Raw genomic sequence first — 17,698 nt, forward strand, 5'->3', positions numbered from 1 at the left:
TCAGAAACACAAATGTAGAGTTATCTTAAGTAAGAAAAAGTTTTGCTTATTCTGTATGCTGAATTTAGAAAGATTGGACACTATATGATAAAAAGAATGCTAATTTTTCTAATTAATATTATATTGAATGTTTCTACTAAGTTAGCCATAAGCAGCTCATTAAGCAGACTGCTCCACAGTCTAACTGTTTCTGCCATCAGCAAATTGGATGTATCCTTTTATTGTAATTTTATCCTTTATTATTAGTATCCACAATAAATTGTGCCACTTATTATTATGAAAGTATTTGCTATCTTATTGAATTACTCTTGAAATATTTATACAGTGTTAAGCCACGTATTCAGCTCATTTCGGTGTAGTTAGACTGCCCATTAAGCATAACATTAACAAGAGCAAATTCATCTGCTTAGGATGTGTTAACGTCCCCAAAGCAGGAGTTCCTACTTTCTGCCTGGCTGCTTTCAGCTTAGTGGTGGTATCATATTTAAACAGCTGGAAAGTTAGTTTAGCTTGGATAACTTTTAAAGAGAATTGGGTGGAAGAAAAGGGGAGCAGCCTATTTCGAAGTTGTTTTGACTTAATGACCACTTTAATTCAATTGTTTTTACAGACAGTAAACAGGACTGAAGAATGTCGGTCTGAAATCTTTGCCTTGAATGGAGAGACTTCGCTGAACAAGAAGTTGGCTTCCAGTTTGCACAGGCGTCAAATGAATGCTTTTTTTTTTCTACCTTTCCCAACGAAAACAAAACAGTGTTTTTATGTGCTGTGCAAATGGTTCCGTCATGTAGTCTTTTTTTTTTTGACTTCTTTTTTTTTTTTTTTTTTACTAAAGAAAGAACCCAGAGGAAAACCTCTGGTCAACATTTCATCTGGACAAACATTTGAATTCAGAATTTACCTGGAAGTGTAGCTAGATTTATTTTTGTTTTGTTTTGTTTTTTTAAACAGAAAAACTGATGATGTCAAGAGGGAGCAAGTTGTGATGAAAACTAATTGTCTTCCTCAAAAATTAAGCTACTCTTTTTCTCTTGTTTTCTTTTCCTTCTTGTTTTAAATCTAGAGTGGGGTTTTTTTGTTTGTTTTCGATTTTTTTTTGTTTTTTTTAAATAAATGTTTAGGTAAGGTTTATCTTGAATCTTAATTGCCTTAATTTTAAGGACGTCAAAGGCTCTCAAGGCAAGCTGTCAACGTCTTGTTAGAAAAACTGAGAAGGAAATGAAACTGCTCACACCGGTGCTGGTGCAGAAGTTTAATAGACTGAGTTTTTGGAGTGAACAAAAAATAAACTGTACAGTTTAAAAGAAAATGATTTTCTTCTTTTGAAGAAAAGTTGATGATAAAGGAACTGTGGCAACTGAAAGGATTGGAAAAATGCTGGGACTTTTATGAACTTTGTCTTAAGTGTTGACAGAAAAAAAATTCTAGAAGGCTAAGGCATTTTACAGTAAAGTTATTGAATTGAGAAAAAAACATACTGCATTATAGAGAATGCAGGGTTTTTTTCTTGCAGAATGCAGATTTTTTTATTTACAAAGCGTGATCGCTAGCAAAAGCATTAGTGCTTTTTATCTGCAGTCTTTTTTATGAGCTTTAAGAAGTTTTTAGTCTGCTTTGCTTGTCACATTGCAAAAACCTAGCTTAAGAGCATTAAAAAAACTTAAGTAGATAGGAGCTTATGGTCAAAAAAAGTGCAAAAAAAGCAATAGATAGAAGAAATTGTTGACAATTTCTGTAGTCTTTCCTAGTTGTGAACAAATGCAGCCTATGGATGGCCTATTTTATACCAAAGATGAAGTGACACCCTAACGCAGTCCAGAAGATAGAGATTTTTTTTTCTTTTTTTATCTTTATTTGACCTACATGGCCGGACCAGTTCTTACTTTCTTGTTTGTTTAAACTATCTTCCACTGGTGTTTTTACATACTGCATATGTTTATAATGGAAATTTCGGAATAGTTGGGGTTAGAAGCTCGTTAATGGTGTGCTTTGGAGAACATCCCAAAGCAAGGGGAAGTAGGTTGCCAACTAATCTGTCCAGGTGGGCTTTAATTTTGATGAGTTTTTCTGTTACATTGCCTGATCTTTGGTATTTCTACTGAAACAAAGAGTCTTCCTTCTGAATTCTGACATACTGCAGATTCATTTCTTCACCTCAGTCTTTGTCATCGTCCAGCATGCATAGCCACCTTAATTCTGTGTTTGTTTTTCAGTGATGCATTTGAATTGCCAGATAGAGGCAAGCAAAAGCAAACCTGATCCTTGATCTCATTTTAGCTCTCCCTTACAAGAATAAATGTTGAAAATAATGTAGTATTGTTATGCAGACAGGAAGTTAAAAATTATTCTTCTCTGCTATTATTTCTGCTGTCTTAATATGTTGGCTGACAATCACTAATGTATGATTAGGCAAAAAAAGACACTAAATGGAATCCACTGAAACCTGTTTTAGGAATGACAGTTATTTTCCATAGAGAAATCTTGGTTATGGCCCTCACTTTTTCCAAACAGATGAACGAAAAAGTTGAGAAGCAAGTCAAAAGATGTTTTTTTCCCTTAAGGAGACAGAAGAGAAGCAGCATTCAAATGTATGCATACATACACATACATCTACATGTAAAAATTAAACCAAGCTGTTTTCAATCTTCCTTCTACCAGAAGAGAGGGGAAGCTTCATCACATTTATTGTGGTGCATTAGAGACAGGGTATCCATTAAAAATAATAAAATTAAAACATATATATTGGATCAATCTGATTCAGCTACCCAATTCTAAAAAGAGATCTGTGTTGCCCTAACCTGACTTTTTTGGGAAAAAGAACACAATATTTTTTTAAATTGATAAAACAAGATCATATTTTTTAACATGGGGGGAGGGAAGGGGTTTCCCAAGTAAATGGCTGCTAGATATGCAACATAGAAAAGAGAGAAATGGGGGTTCACATGGTTCTCCACCAGAGGAAGAGGGCCTGATTTTCAGAAGTGGTAAAACTTTTGCTTTCTCCAGAGTAGTTGTTGATATTCAACACTTCTGAAAACCAGACGATGCCAAAGTAAAAGAACAACAAAATCCGCAATTCAGAAAAGAAAAAAAATCCTTCTGTTTCACATGCTGTCTCATTACTCTTGTTTCCTTTTGAGAGTGGCACTTGAATTTTGTCTTTGGATAAAGGTTCCCTCTTTCTTTGGAGGGCATATGAGGAAAAAAAAAAAAAAATCGATCTAGCCTTATTTTCTTCCTTCCTACATGTATTCTTTTTTTGTCTGTCTCTGAATTCTTTGTACAAAAATATAACCGCACTCACAAGTCAGTTAAATATGTAATAAATACATTTGTTTCTGTGTTAGTTCTAATGTGACACACAAAGTCTCATTTACTATCAACAATGAGGCTACAAGGTAGCTACCATGTGGCTGATGAATATGCTGAGGTACCTTCTTGTTTCTATTCAGAACTCTGCTGCTTTATTTATACATTCAGAAACTTTTTTCTTATTTTTTCAGCAAAGTTAAACGATCTCAAGTGTTTTTTATTAAACTCAACAGGCATCACAGTAACATGATGCCTGCCACTTTAAAGTGTTTCAAGTGCATTCTGTATTAGAACTGTTCCCTTATTTTTCCATGCTATAATGTTCAATAGTGTTTGAAATAAAAAGAAACAAAGCAAAGAAGTAGAGGAAGAAGAGAAGGAAAGAAAATGGATCCCTTAAATACAGCTGATCATATTACTGATCCCAAAAAAAACAGTGAGCTGGTACTTGAAATTCCTTGAATTGTAAACAATGTGGACCTTGAATATAAACAGTCATAGATTATAAGGTAAGAAAAAAACTTATTTGGAACATACAAAATGATCAGAAAGTGGTAACTTATTTGTAAAATAAGAAGATGAGGGAAAAGAGAACAGTAGAAAAGCAACACACATTCTGCATGGATGTTGTTGTAGGAGAGGAATACTTGTGGCCTCTGAAATCTGAAACTGGTTTTCTTTGTGTTCTGGATAATAAGATTTTTTGGAAGATTTTATTATTATCTGTTTGAATTTCTGTTTTCCTTTTTTTTTTTTTTTCTTTTTTTTGTGGAGACCTGAATTTGTAAAGTCAATATCTGTCTGTCTTACCAATTTAGCTTTAAATATCAGGAGGGTTCCTGAAAGGTTGCAGAAACAACTGTAGAAGTCTAAGGCAATGGTGCCTGGCCCAGAGGTCTAGAAGTAACATTAAATCCGTAAGCTGAACTGCGTAGTTTCCATCACACCTGAATACTTGTAAATAGTAAAATCTGGATGTTCAGGTTTGGTATTTTTGGTTTTACCTGAAAAGATAAATACAGAAGGGGTGTCATAAAATGATGAATTATGGCTAGAAAATTCTGTATACCTGGGCTCATCACTTAACATGGAGGAAAAAAAATGTTACAGTGGAACTGAAGAGAGTGTTGTATTTGCAGGTGCTGACTCAAGTGTAGATCAGGGCACTGAGAAGTCTCTTCCCAGTGAGGTTGCTGAGGGACTCTCCTTCCTATCTGGCTCTACTGCTGGTTTTGTAAGCACTTTTCACCTGTGACAGTCAGGCCTCAAATTGTGAATGTCCTCTTACTGCCTTCCAGTGAAACAGACTCTTGAAATGTCCTTAGCTTGTGCTTACTTGTATAGTTCTTTTTACCAAGAGACTGCCTTGGTTGTGTTGGTCAAGAAATGCACTGTAATGCAGAATGAGGCGTATCTGAGAGCAATTGCATCACACTGTATCATCTTCTGCTATGGATGCATGCCCAACTGTGGAAGATAAAGGCTGGTGATTAGAGAAGTGAGGGCTTAAACTTTCAATGGGCTGAAGCATTCAAATGGATTTTTACTCAAGTAAAAATCAAATGAAGGGGTTTATTTATGTATGTATGTGTACCAAAACTCAGCAAATTTGAGGAAGCCTGCATTGTAATAAAGTTTATTTTTAATATGTCATAGTATTTGGATCTATATTATGTTGTTTATGGTACTGAAGGATAAGACTGATACTAAGTGTTTAACAGATTGTCATGCTTCATGACTTTAAGCTTGATGGTGCTCCTCATGCCACTTCATTTTAATGCTGAGGCTGACATGAGCAAAACAGGTTTAGGCTGAACTCCACCTATAGCAAGAGTCATGCTAAAAAGTGATAATGTGCTTAAAGTAATGAATCAATCCATTTGTAGTGATGAGACCAAATGTGGTAGTTGAAGATAGTAATGTTTGATACACACATGGTCAACATTTCCTTTCAAAACTTTATTTGACATGAAATTGGTCCGGATAGAAAAGAAGTGCTGGAGGGTAAGGGATTTTCCTGGTCATTCTCAGTAGCCCACATGAACTAAGAAAATAGTCATGGTGTGATGGAAATGCAAAACAGAAAACAACAAAGATGCTGACATTTGGTGTTTTAATCTTTTCTGTTTAATGACAATTGACTCTAGTAACAAAGATACCTTTCATTTCTAACACGCATACACACAATCATGCATGCACACTTTCTCAGGAGGGCTGAGTGAGCAGCAGACTTCTCCTCTCCCTCAGTTGAGCAGATTTCTAGAATCTCAGCAAGCAGCAAAGATACAGTGTAAGGAGAGTTATTTTTCCCTCAGAAAGAGCACCAACTCTTTCTATATTGCTTCCATCACCTAAATAGACTAGAGTGCTGTATGTACCCCAGAGTTTTATTCACCTTTGTGCCTCAAAGCAGGCAGAAGAGACCCTTTCTTCTCCCCTTTATTAACATGCTCTTTTTTAAAAATTAAACATAAAAATGAGAGGAAAGTTAAAAAAAAAAAATCCCAGTGTTTGTTTAGCTTTCCATGATGAGAGAAATTATTGTGTTTATGTCAGTTGTTCAGTTCAGCTGTTAATTCCCCAACAGTGACAGCTGAGTTCTTTCACCTTAATAAAAATGTGTAATGAAATGAAAAATGTCAGCCTTTGACAGGTTCACAAATCCATTTTTCCTTGTAGGGCCAAAGCCTGCAAGGTGTAAGCACCTTCCAAGATCTGTATCTGTTGTCCTTAAGAGAGTATCTGGCCAACATTAATTTTATGCCTTTAAGTGTCTTTCTCTTGGGTAATAATTTTATGAATTTGGTGAAATTTACAGTCAGTTATATTTTTAAAAGCCAAAAAAATACAGCCTAGAGAAGAGAACATGATCTTTATGTAACTGAAGTATTATTAAATATGCTGTATTCCAGAGTGGAAGAAAATTCTGCTATCTTACGGAGGCAAAATAATTTTATGTAAAGCAAGGAAGCATATAGAATTCATATAGGAATTTTAAATTGTTTTCCTTTTTAAAGGAGATTGAACAGATTCTGTCTGTAAGAAAAATCAAAGCAACTTTGAAAGCAGATGAACTTCCTATCAAGAAAACATGCATCACACAAATGGGACAGAGGTTCTTTAAAGCCCTTACAGACCTCACTGTAGCCAAAATGTAGTATGCAGAACCTCTGTGGTACATTAAATTATGAATCTTATTTATATGGGCATCTGTGTGCTGATGTCTCAGCATGTCTTTGAAAGATCTGTACTGCTATGATTTTTTTTTATGTTTTCCATTTGTACCACAATCCTAAATAGCTGCCATTTTCCCACTCCTGGGGCTTTCTGTAGATCAGTGGATGTTAGGTTTAAACTTCTGTTTTCTTTGATGAAGCTTTCAATAAAAAAAATAAAGAAAAGAGCTGGGTGACTCCATTCTTGTGGCACCTTCCTGCAGAGGCTTCCTAAGGCTGTGGCTCTTGTGCTGAGCACAGAGGGAGTAGAAAGGCTTTGTGGCGAAGTGTGCCTCGTCCGTGTCTTCACCAAATAGAAGGAAAGCATTGGAGAGACAGGATGGCTCTGCGGCCCTATCAGCAGCACAACCACCCACACTGTAGGAGGTGAAATACAGGAGAAAGTTTTTCTCACTCCAAAACTGAGTGTATAGTAGTAAGAGATATCTGCTGTCCAGGCTCTCAGCTGTGCACCTGCTAGAACAATATTGCCTCTGTTTCTGAGGCTTATTTTAAAGAGTGACTTCAGGGCAAAAGTTGCTACGTGGAAGGCAGAAAATCTTTATTTGTGGAATAAGAACAGCCTAAGCGGTGGTAGTGCGAACTGTACTTCATCTTGAAAGGGAACTGGAAGGTAAATTGCCTCCTTGGCCATATCTCACTGGGAACAAGAAAGCTATTTGGCACACTTCCCCATGGCTGCTTCAGTCATTTGTGTTGCCATGTGCATTTCTTCCCGTGAGGGCTGTTTCTGTGATGAAGGCAAGGACGTGCTGAAAGTGTCCAGAAACTCTCCTCCCCAGCCAAGGCGCTTTATTCACATGCTGGAACTCACTGACTCCTCGCTTTTACCTACCAGTAATATGGCTGTCTCCTTCAGCACTAAACATGTTTTGTGGGATTGCCTGCACGCTTTCCTTTTCATTCTTTCTGCCTGATGAAATGTCCATTGGTGAGCTTCTCACTACATCAATCTAATCAGGAATGTCCACGAAATCTTTAGAAGATGGAGGAATGGGAGGCGGAAGTGGGTGAGAGGGTTTTTTTCAGCTGCACATATGCTGAAATGCCCATTGCTGCTGGCTGTGATGATGGTGAGAGAAGGAGGATGGCAGGAGACTGAAGCTACAGCCTGCCTGGCACTTCGAGTAGTAGCTGAGTGGGAGAGCAGCAAAAAGTTAGACATGTTGTCCCACCAACACAGGCAGTACCAAGGTAGTTTATAGCGGATGCTCTGGCATCAGGTTCAGCTTTGTCACCAGGATTGCTCTATTTCCAAGATAATTCCACTTCAAATTCTACTAACAATATCACTAACAACTGTGGTATTCGTGGTTTTGGTTTTATCGTCTGTCAATTTGGCTGGCTGGCTGCATATGAAACCAGCCTAAGGGGGGGTTGCATCATCTTCCACAGAAGTGCAGGTAAGAAGACTTTCTCCTCTCCTCCTCTTGGTCCTCTTGGTCCAGAGTCATGTTTATCAGTAGTATACATCTGGATTTGGATTAGATATAGGGAAGAAAATTCTTTACTGTGAGGCTGGTGAGGCCCTGGCACAGGGTGCCCAGAGAAGCTGTGGCTGCCCCATCCCTGGCAGTGTTCAAGGCCAGGTTGGATGGGGCTTGGAGCAAGCTGCTCTAGTGGAAGGTGTCCCTACCTGTGACAGAAGGGTTGGAAGTGCATGAGCCTTATGGTCGCTTCCAACACAAACCAGTCTGTGACTTCCACTGGAGAAAGCCATGTGCTCTGATTGTCACTTCCTGAGATTTCGGGGGTGTGGGTGTGGTTGGGGGGAAAACAACAACAAAACAGCTGCTGTAGAATAAACTGAGGATAATTCTACACTTAGCAAGTTTAAATACATTTTATTTGTATCATTTTAGGTGACTGGTGGTTGCAAATGGAAAGCAAGGTCTCAACGTGCCAGTAATGATCAGCAAACACAGAAGCAAAGGGTGGGGAACAGTCAGGACTAGAGCAGAAGTTACTGAAAGTGGCAAACAAACCAAGACACTGATGTGTGTGCCTGGTTGTTGGTAAACTTGTGGCAGCCCTTCTCTGTGCCATGGGGTCTTGTCAGTCTGGTCCTCAGGAGAACACTGTATGCTATGCCAAAATCTCCATTTAACTTAGCAGAGTACAAGCTATAGTAGTAATTGACGAGTAACAGAAGTGGTCCTGAGGATGCATGCAATGGGGTGATTTTATCTGGCAACTGGCAAGCCTACCTGGCAGGGAGCTTGCTGCCACTACTGCAGGCAAGGCAGTCATGTTAATGGGAGACAGGCAGGAGACAGGCAGATCTCCACTGAAGCCCTCCCAGAGCCTCTCAGTTCAGAGAAACACAGACATGGTCAGCAAGGTTTGTTTACCAGTGTTACAAAGTTCCTGAAATAAAATTCCACTTTGGGGGAAAGATGCTGGGACCAAACCACATCCTTCCTTTACAAATGTGTACGTATAAATATCTGCCTAAGGCATGCTCACTTTTATCAGCTTGCTTTGCACTAGTACATCACTGAACTTATTTAAAGGGACGTAAGTAATGACTAAATAATCTACTGGGTACGTGCACCAGTCTAAATGGAGAAATTGAAAGTTTATCTAGTTAAAATGATGTAGCTGATTTTTGAAGTTGAAGAGGCTTGTGTTTTTAGTGTGACAAGCTGAGGCCCTAAGCTCTGCTGCATTGAAATACTGCTGAAAAATAGAAGTGTCTGAGAAAAAGATAGAAGGCATGACTTACTTACACCTATTATTTGACTTACTTCACCATTTGTTACCAGTCAATATATTCTCTATCTTGTGTGAAATTCAGCTGTTGATCCACAGCCAACTGAAAATTGTGTAAGCTCCTTGAACATCATTCATGTGGGATCTAATCCTTTGTTTTTCACTCACAAATCATTTCCTCCTTATTAACAGTTGTGCTATACCACACAGCAGCCCACTAGGATGCTGTCTTCCTCAGAGCAACTTTTCCTCACTGCCAATCTCCTGTGAAATACTCTCTAGTGGAACACAGCTCTGAGTTTTCCACATGTGATAAGATTATTTTCTAGTTAATCTTGGTGATATATAAAGGAGGTAGTTGGCCACCACTGAATCCCCTTTTAGAACAGAGTAGGAGGCTGAAACAGGACCAGCCAGATCTCATCAGTTGACATCAGGGCACAGCAATCATTAGCCAGAGAAAGGAAAGAAAGAAGTTGTTAGAAGAAGGTAAAGCAACACAGCCAACACAGCCAGAATTGTTTATGTGTGTTCTCAGGTGCAGTATGTGGCCTTTGGCATAGGTAAACGTATGCATATCTTCCTGTTCAGAGTCACTCAAACACTTACCTGAGCCTTAATGTCCACTGCACAGTGAACTGATCTGAATAAGCTATCAGGAGAAGCAGAGATCTGATCCAATGCTTCCTTTCTCCATTTGTGCTCTTACATTCCAGCAGTGAACAGTTTTCTTAACAATCACCCTGACAGTCTGGCTCTCTTGCTGTAGAGGTGAGCCTTGGAGAAGGCCAGGAAGTTTTCACTTACTTTAAAAAAAAAAAGGAAAAAAAAAGAATGATTCATTTTTGCAGTGTCTCTGTTTCTCAACTGTGCCTCCTCACTATTATAGAATCACAGAATGGTTTGGGTTAGAAAGGACCATACAGATCATACAGTTCCAAACCCCCTGCCATGGGCAGGGACACCTCACACTAGACCATGTTGCTCAAGGCTCTGTCCAACCTGGCCTTGAACACTGCCAGGGATGTCCCATGCATGCTTCCAAATGAGCAAATAAATATTTTTTCAAGTAATACACAGAGGTCCCAGTCTCAGCAGGGTACCCTACAGACATGTTCTGCTAGGCTTATGAGGCAAAACGGAAGATGATCCACTTAATCCATTAAGTGATTTGTATTTCTGCTAGACCCTCAGAAAAAGCTGACTACAGTGGGCTTCAGTGTTGCTGGTTACTTTTCACAGTAATAGCTGGCTATAGCACAAAGTTTGAAGACTGCTGTCCAAAATCCATTTCCCTTTTCACATGTTGATTGTACTATGAGGGCTTTAGGATGTAAACAGCTGTTTGCAGATGACAGTTCTTGGAGAATAGCCAGTTCTCTTTTTTCCAGAAGAAAATATGCTCAGAAGAAACATCTGCTGCTGTTTAGAAAAAGTTACCCACTACTTTCAGTTGATGAAGATTCTGCCACCAAAATCATCTTGAGATGTAGGATTTACCCCTGAGCAGCACCATAAGCCTCAGATGAGATATTTCTTCAATCCAAAAAAGCCATATGTTTGAGTCCTGACTGACCTTTAAATGCTGCTAAAGCTTTGAGCTTCCTTTGACTAGTGAGGAATGTTGTCTATAGCAATAACTGAGACAGGGCTGGCAGTCTACTACCCAAGACAACTGAATTGTCTTCACAGAAGCAGCTTTCACCTAAACATAACCTAGGTGGGAACCTTTTATCTTTACAGACCTGTGCAGTGAGCTAGCCATAAATCTGTCTCTTCTTTTGTCTTACTTTTGCATTAGGGGCAGGGGTTATGTTAGAGGTGTTTTCTGCAAATGATATTTTCTCCTTGCTTTTCCTTGGAATGACCCTTTTGGTGCTCACTGCATACTGGCAACAGTGCCTGTGATCCTAATGGGGTATCTGCCCCCGCTCGGAGGTGCAAGAGGCCCCTAGACAAAGAAGGTATCATTCTGCATCAAGGACTTCCCTGGGTTGCAGCAATAGTCCTTCCATTTGCCAGCCCTGGCTGCATGAAATGTGTTTATTACTGTAATATGTTTCAGCTTTCATAGCCAGCTCCTTGTGACAGAAAGTACGAGAGAACAAGTCCTCCCTTTTTACCAAAAAAAACAACAAAAAGGTGTCAAAAACTTCCTCTGGCTGTGGTGCCCCAGGATCATGTAATTGCGAAAGCAACATCTCTGCTTTTCAGCTAAATTCTAGTTTATTTTATTATAACTTCCTTCTTCTACCAATCTACTTCCATCTGTCATCCACGTCGCCTCCAGTCTGGCATGCAGTATGAACTTTCCAATGGCAATTTCCATTACTTGTCTACACAGCACCTAGGAGAAACCTTCAAATAGTACCCAAAGCATAAACACTAAGCTATAACCACACTGGGTTCTCTACTGGGACTTCTTTACTTATTTATTCCCAAAGCATATTATTTTTTATTCAACTTGGAAAAAGTTCTCTTTAAAAAATAAGGATTTGTTCATTATATTTCATTCTGGTAAGATAAACTGCTTAGCTGAGATTAGCAGTTCATCTGCTGAGTAAGAGTATTAAAGGCTATAGGTAATTGCACAAAATGGGGCAAAAATCAACAAACTTCCTCAGAAGAGGCAGGAAATTACCTTCCCTATCACGGAAGAGACTTCGCAGCCTGGTGAAGCTCTGCCCTTTTTTGCCTTTCCTTAGAGACAGCTACACTTTAGGAAGGTAGAGATAGAGCAAGCATGAGCTGCTCTGGTGAATGAATTAGCAAATAACTTTGATTAATTTCATGCACAGATAAAAGGGAAAGAACTGAAGCAGGATAGATTACTGAGGTGCACAAAAGCTGTGAGGGAACAAGGAAACTTGAATATCAGATAGCGTAACACCTGGCACAGAAAATTGTCTCCTCACTGTGACACAGACAAACATCCACTTTATCAGTAATGAGGTGTTATGTAAAAACATAATTTTATAGCAGGATTGCTTCTCCCAGTAGTGATATCTGGAATGATCCAAAAGAAATTATTTACAAAATAAAGCCCCAGTCCTTTTCCTCCATGAACTAACTACTCATTACCTGCACCCCCACCCCAACACACACAGCCATTTCATCAGCACAGCTACACCTGACTATAGACATTAGTAGAACTGCAATGAGAGAGACTCCCATAGCCTTGAGTATTTCAGACTTGTTTCTCTTGACTTCCTTGGTATCATTCATATTTTAGGCTCTTGATTTACTTTTCCAAGAAAGACAACATAGAAGTAACTGAATTTAAAATAATAAGGCTTTAAAAAAACCCAACCAGACAAAAAAAAACCAAACCATAAATTGAATTACTGAAATGAATTACTTCCTAAATTAAAAAATAAGAACTAAAAAAGAATTACACACTTCAAGATTCACACTTGTGTAATAAGTTTGCAGACTAAAGTACTGACCACAGGCAAGAAAGACGGGTGCCTTCAGTCCTCTGCAAAGTTCTGCTTGCTTCTGCCTGTTTATAGAATGCCATTTAAGAAAGGCAGTGTGTTGTGGATATCAATGTATGTTCATGTATATAAACACACCCATGGTATTTTTATGTGATAGGAATATGTAACATTGTCTTCAATCTTCTTTAAACCATAAGCCATCCTCAGAACTTGAATGTAAAAGCAAACTGCACAGCCAACAACCTGTTTCTTTCTTCCTACAACACTTTTCAGTGTAAAATGTGCTTGTATATTTGATCTGCCTGACTGCATGCCAGTGCAAACCTGTGCTTTTGTTGCCCTCGTTTTTAATAGCTGCACGTGCCATTTGGTGCGATAGACACAGCAGAGAGATGTGGTCTATGGAGAAGAGAATAAAAAGTATGCAAATTCGAGTCTCTAGACTTGAAAAATTATCTCTGTGCTGAGGTCAGAGAAAGACCTAAGCAAGGGAATCTTTTCACCATAATGAGCAACTGTAAACGTCTTGGTCCTCTCTCACAGCTTTGCTTAAGAAGCATCCAATCCCCTTTCCTTGCAATAGACTTCATTACTCCTTTTATCTGCACAGCAGTGCCCTGCAGCACTGTCTCCACTTCCCACCAAATGCAGACCTACTCAAATTACTTGGTGTTACTATATGTACCGAGCACTCAAAACACAGAATGCCAGTGTAACAGCTGAGTGTGTGCTAGCAGAGCTTGGTCCAACAAGGCACAATTCCATCCATGGCAGCTGGCTGCTGTGGTAAAGCTCTCCTGGGCTTATGAAATAACTGACATGAAAGTGATGTTTGGAGCAAGAAACGGAACTCATTTTTTAATTGACATTAAAGAGGAAATCATTTTAGTGTCAGTTGATACTGTCCAGGAACATTTTCAATAATTAAGGCTCAGAAAAAGCAATGGAAATACCTATGGGGTGTGTTAAGAATGAAGCCAGAAGCAATGTGCGAGAGGTGCCAGCTGAAGGAGTTCCTGTGCTGATTGCTACACATAATAGGAAACCTGACAGAATTCAACCATAGAGGGAGCAAAAGCAGTCCAGAAGAATCAAGTATGGAGGAGTCTAGATTATGCCTTCAAGCATGGTGCAAGGACACAGGAAAGGCAGAGGTGATTTCAGAAGTGTGATGCATGTGGTCATGAAAGTTATTGTGATTTTGAGGTACTCTGAGAAAAAGCTACCATATATCCCCTCTTGCCTCATCTTTGAAACACTTCCGATCCCTTTCCTTCCTTCCCTGTTGGCTAAACCAGTACCCGTATGTGACTTGGTTTGCATTTTGTTTTCTGATTTTGTACTTTTTCACTTCTACATCCAGTTACAGGGTTTTTTATGGTTCTGCATCAATTATAAGAGTCATTAATCATAGTAACAAGGGACATCACAGGGTCTTCCGGGCATTCACTACTGGACTTGCTGAACTGTCCTACAAATTAATCCCCCCAGCTCTCTCAGTAATTATTTTTGGTCTTACACAGAAAACAAGGAGTTTGGTTAGGAAAAACTGGGAGAAAAAAAAATATAATTTTCTCCCTATGGATTTGGTGGCTGATGGAGTGAGGGGAGAATTTCAGTTGCAGGAAGGCAGAAAGGGGGAACTTCAGTTATTGGAAAAAGGCTTCACTTTTATAGTAAATGAAAGTTTGTTTTTTAACAACTCCAGTCAGTCAAATCTATGGATGATTTTGTTATAGATGTACAAAAATTTTTCCCCAAAATAGTTACTGCTTTTGTTTAGCTTCCATTCTACTAACAGCTACATTAGCCAATAAGCACAACTTCCCTATATTCATTGTTTATTTACATAAAGGAAAGAAATAGCAGGAGGAAAGTAATCTAACAGATTAGAGCAATGGACAGTAAATCCAATTCTATACCCAGGAAAGTCAATAAGAATTCTTCTGCTGAGTTCACTGGATACAAGGAGAAGCCTGTGATTCAGACATCATAATATAAACAATGAGAAACAAAGGAACAGAAGAGCTAAAAGCAAGAATTGCAGAAATAAGACAATGGCAGAAACAGAACTCGTACATTTTAATGCTTTTTTTACAATGCTGAGTTTTGGGGGGCAAGCAATACATTTAATTTGCCAGCTATAAAGACGGCTTAACCGCAACTCAAGTCCTAAAATCTTATCCAGGACTTTTCTCCTTCCTTATCAAGAAAAACTGCATTGGCTAGGATGTTATCTCATCAGGGAAGGGATTATTATTTAGTTATAGCACATTTCCTCCTCACTGCCTTTCCATCTCCTTTTTGAGAGTGTATGATGACTGTCGGGGAGGTGGATGGAGCCTTGTGAGAACCTGAGAAGGAAGTGGGGAAGCAATAGACAACGATTGAACAGGCAAAGGGTCAAGAGAGCCTGGGAACAGAATAGGAAGAAAGAAGTAGTGTAGGAGACACATTTGTCTCCGCTTCAGAAACTAATTATCAGCTGGTATATGGACATGTATCTGTGCTTGTTTGCCTGTGTACTTACAGTCTCTGTTTTCCAGAGTATTTTCTTTGTGAAACACAGAACCTTTGACAACCTTTCCAGCCTTTTTCGAAACATCCCTGATCATTATGTAATTAACTGATTCATTGCAGAATCTTAATCCAAAAATAAGAAAGCTGAAATAGGTCAAACTGCCTTTAAAAGAATGCAAACAAGATATGATGTCACCACTCTTACTGATGAACATTTCAGCTTTATTTTTGTTTCTTTACAGTGCTCTGGTTGTATTGACTTTATTTCTGCCATGAAAGCCTTAGCAATGTTATGCCTGATCCTTAGACCTCAATGTAACTGTAAATAAACAGTCACAGGTATATAAAGAATATTCCCAAATGACTGAATTTTGCATAATCTAGTGAAGAATTAGACCTTACTTTTATTGGGCAGACTCCCTCAGAACTCGGTCTGTTCTGATGCAAGTGCTGTCTTTGAATATAAAAGCTTTCTCTTAGAAAATAACCAGTCCATTTATGCTTCTCTTTTTCTTTAAAAACTAAAGAGAATTCTGAGAAATCCAACCCAAATCCTTAAAATAAGACATGAAGACTACATTTGTCTGCCTATATGGCAAACATTACTCCCAAGTAATCTTTAAAATAAATGATTGCTTATTATTGTCTGAAAGCCCATTTCTATCCTAAGTGCATCTACTGAGAGAAATTGAGACAGCTCCTGCTAGATGAAGTTGATGGGGCATCAGAAAAAAAAAACACAATTGAGCTTGGATTCGTGTAATACTTGCCCACTGTTAAAAGGTTCACTATGAGCTGCAGGCATTGAAGACACTGAAGATGTTTGCTGTTCCAGTAAATCTGCAAGACTCCAGCCCTCAGAGAGAATCGGGGATGGAGAAGAGTTAGAAATGTCAGGGAGTCTTTACGTATTTCCACAACCCATTTAAGCTTCTTGTGGTTTCAAAAGCTCATCAGCGACAGCTGAGCCATATCAATGAGCATGACAGTCTTGTGGCACAGTCAAGGTAAGAAGCTTTAGGTTTTGAGACAGACTGGAAATGATCGGTTTTTGATGAACACTGCCACTTCTATAAATCACACGGATCAGACCTTCCTTCTTTGGGGGTTTTGTTCCTTCCTTCCTTCCTTATTTTAAGGATACCTGCACTTGTATTTTTTAACGCACCAGTGAAGCTGCTGCTGACTTCTTTCCACCAGATGGCACCACAGACTGTAAGCCATAGCCACTAGCTATATGTGTGTGTGTATATATATTTGTATAAATGTATGTGCATATGAGCATAGGCATAGATATGTATGTCTTGGTGAAAATGTATGAATGTTAGACATCCACAGACCTCACCAACTTACTTGTCTCTTATCCTAGCACAGAAGGAGGAGAAAGACTAACCAACACCTTACCTTGAGATGACACCAGAAATAACACTTCTGTATTTGACACATTCATGGTACTGCTGCTCTGTGCTATTTAAAGTTAGGATGATTAAAGAGACAATGCACATCATGAATATTTACTTTCTATCACAATTTCTAATTTGCAGTATCTGCTGCATGGTCCTTCTTAAATTCAGTTCAGTTATTAAAGGATTATTCCTTGGAATGCAAATTTGAAATCTTCTCAGTCCAGCTGTTCCACTGCAATATGGAGTGTCTACCCAATGCTTTAGTAGGAGATGGGAAAGGAATGGGTTTTCTATCCTAACCGGTTACCTTCCTTATCTTAATTTGACTTCAACAGCTTGATCAAATGCCTTAGCTGTAAGAATACTACAGAATACTACAGAATACTACAGAAAGATGAGCAGAAATGAGTGATGCACACAGAAAAATATTTTTTAAAGAAATTGGCAAAAAACACTGATAAACTGTTCATTATATTGTGGGTTACATATTTAAAACACACTTGACAAAGTTGATTGTTAGTGTGTTGGTTTTTCTCTTAATTAATTCTCAGTTGTTTCAGTTTCTTTTAGAAACAAAACCTCTCCTTGATCTGAAGAGTCTTCAGTGGGATTTGTCAGACTGCTTAATATTTTGAGCTCTTATGTTCACATACATTTTAAAATAATATTACTGTTTTTGAGGACAGCCATATTTAATTGTTACTGTGAAGTCCTTCTAGAAATGCATTACTAGAGTTCTTGCCAGTGAAGACCAAGGCAAAAAGAAGTTGTTTGGACCTTAGCCTTCTCCATGTCCCAGGTGATCAGGTCTCCCATTTCCTTCCCATGTTTTCGCTTGTCTCCCTTTTATCCCCAATGTACCTATAAAAGCTTTTCTTGATGACCTTAATATATTTGGGCAGATTGAATTCTGTCAGGGCTTCAAGTTTCCTAATCTGATCCCTGACGGCTCTCACTATTTCTCTATATTCCTCCCAGGGTACATGCCCTTGTTTCCACCCTCTGTAGGACTCCTTTTTATGCTGGATTTTGTCTGGGAACTCCTTGTTCATCCTTCATTCAGGCCTTCTGG

At 38.7% G+C, this 17,698-nt stretch overlaps 2 protein-coding genes across 8 annotated transcripts in view; one reads left to right on the top strand and one right to left on the bottom strand.

Moving 5' to 3' along the window:
- The window catches only part of RBMS3 (RNA binding motif single stranded interacting protein 3), a 729,877-nt gene extending 724,912 nt beyond the window's left edge, over nt 1-4,965 (top strand). For all 7 annotated transcript variants that reach the window (XM_062603533.1, XM_062603531.1, XM_062603532.1 and 4 more), the window contains one exon: nt 611-4,965. Coding sequence is in view for 1 of the 7 variants with exons in the window: in XM_062603534.1 (XP_062459518.1) it covers nt 611-617 (7 nt within the window). In the remaining 6 variants the exon portion in view is untranslated. The remainder of the gene's footprint in view (nt 1-610) is intronic.
- LOC134155902 (aggrecan core protein-like) overlaps nt 1-17,698 on the bottom strand; it is a 667,433-nt gene that overhangs the window by 473,321 nt on the left and 176,414 nt on the right. The window lies entirely within an intron of this gene.

This window comes from Pezoporus occidentalis, unplaced genomic scaffold (genome assembly GCF_034315485.1).
Source record: "Pezoporus occidentalis ecotype Australia unplaced genomic scaffold, CSIRO_AGI_Poc_V1 ctg80, whole genome shotgun sequence".
NCBI lineage: Eukaryota > Metazoa > Chordata > Aves > Psittaciformes > Psittacidae > Pezoporus > Pezoporus occidentalis.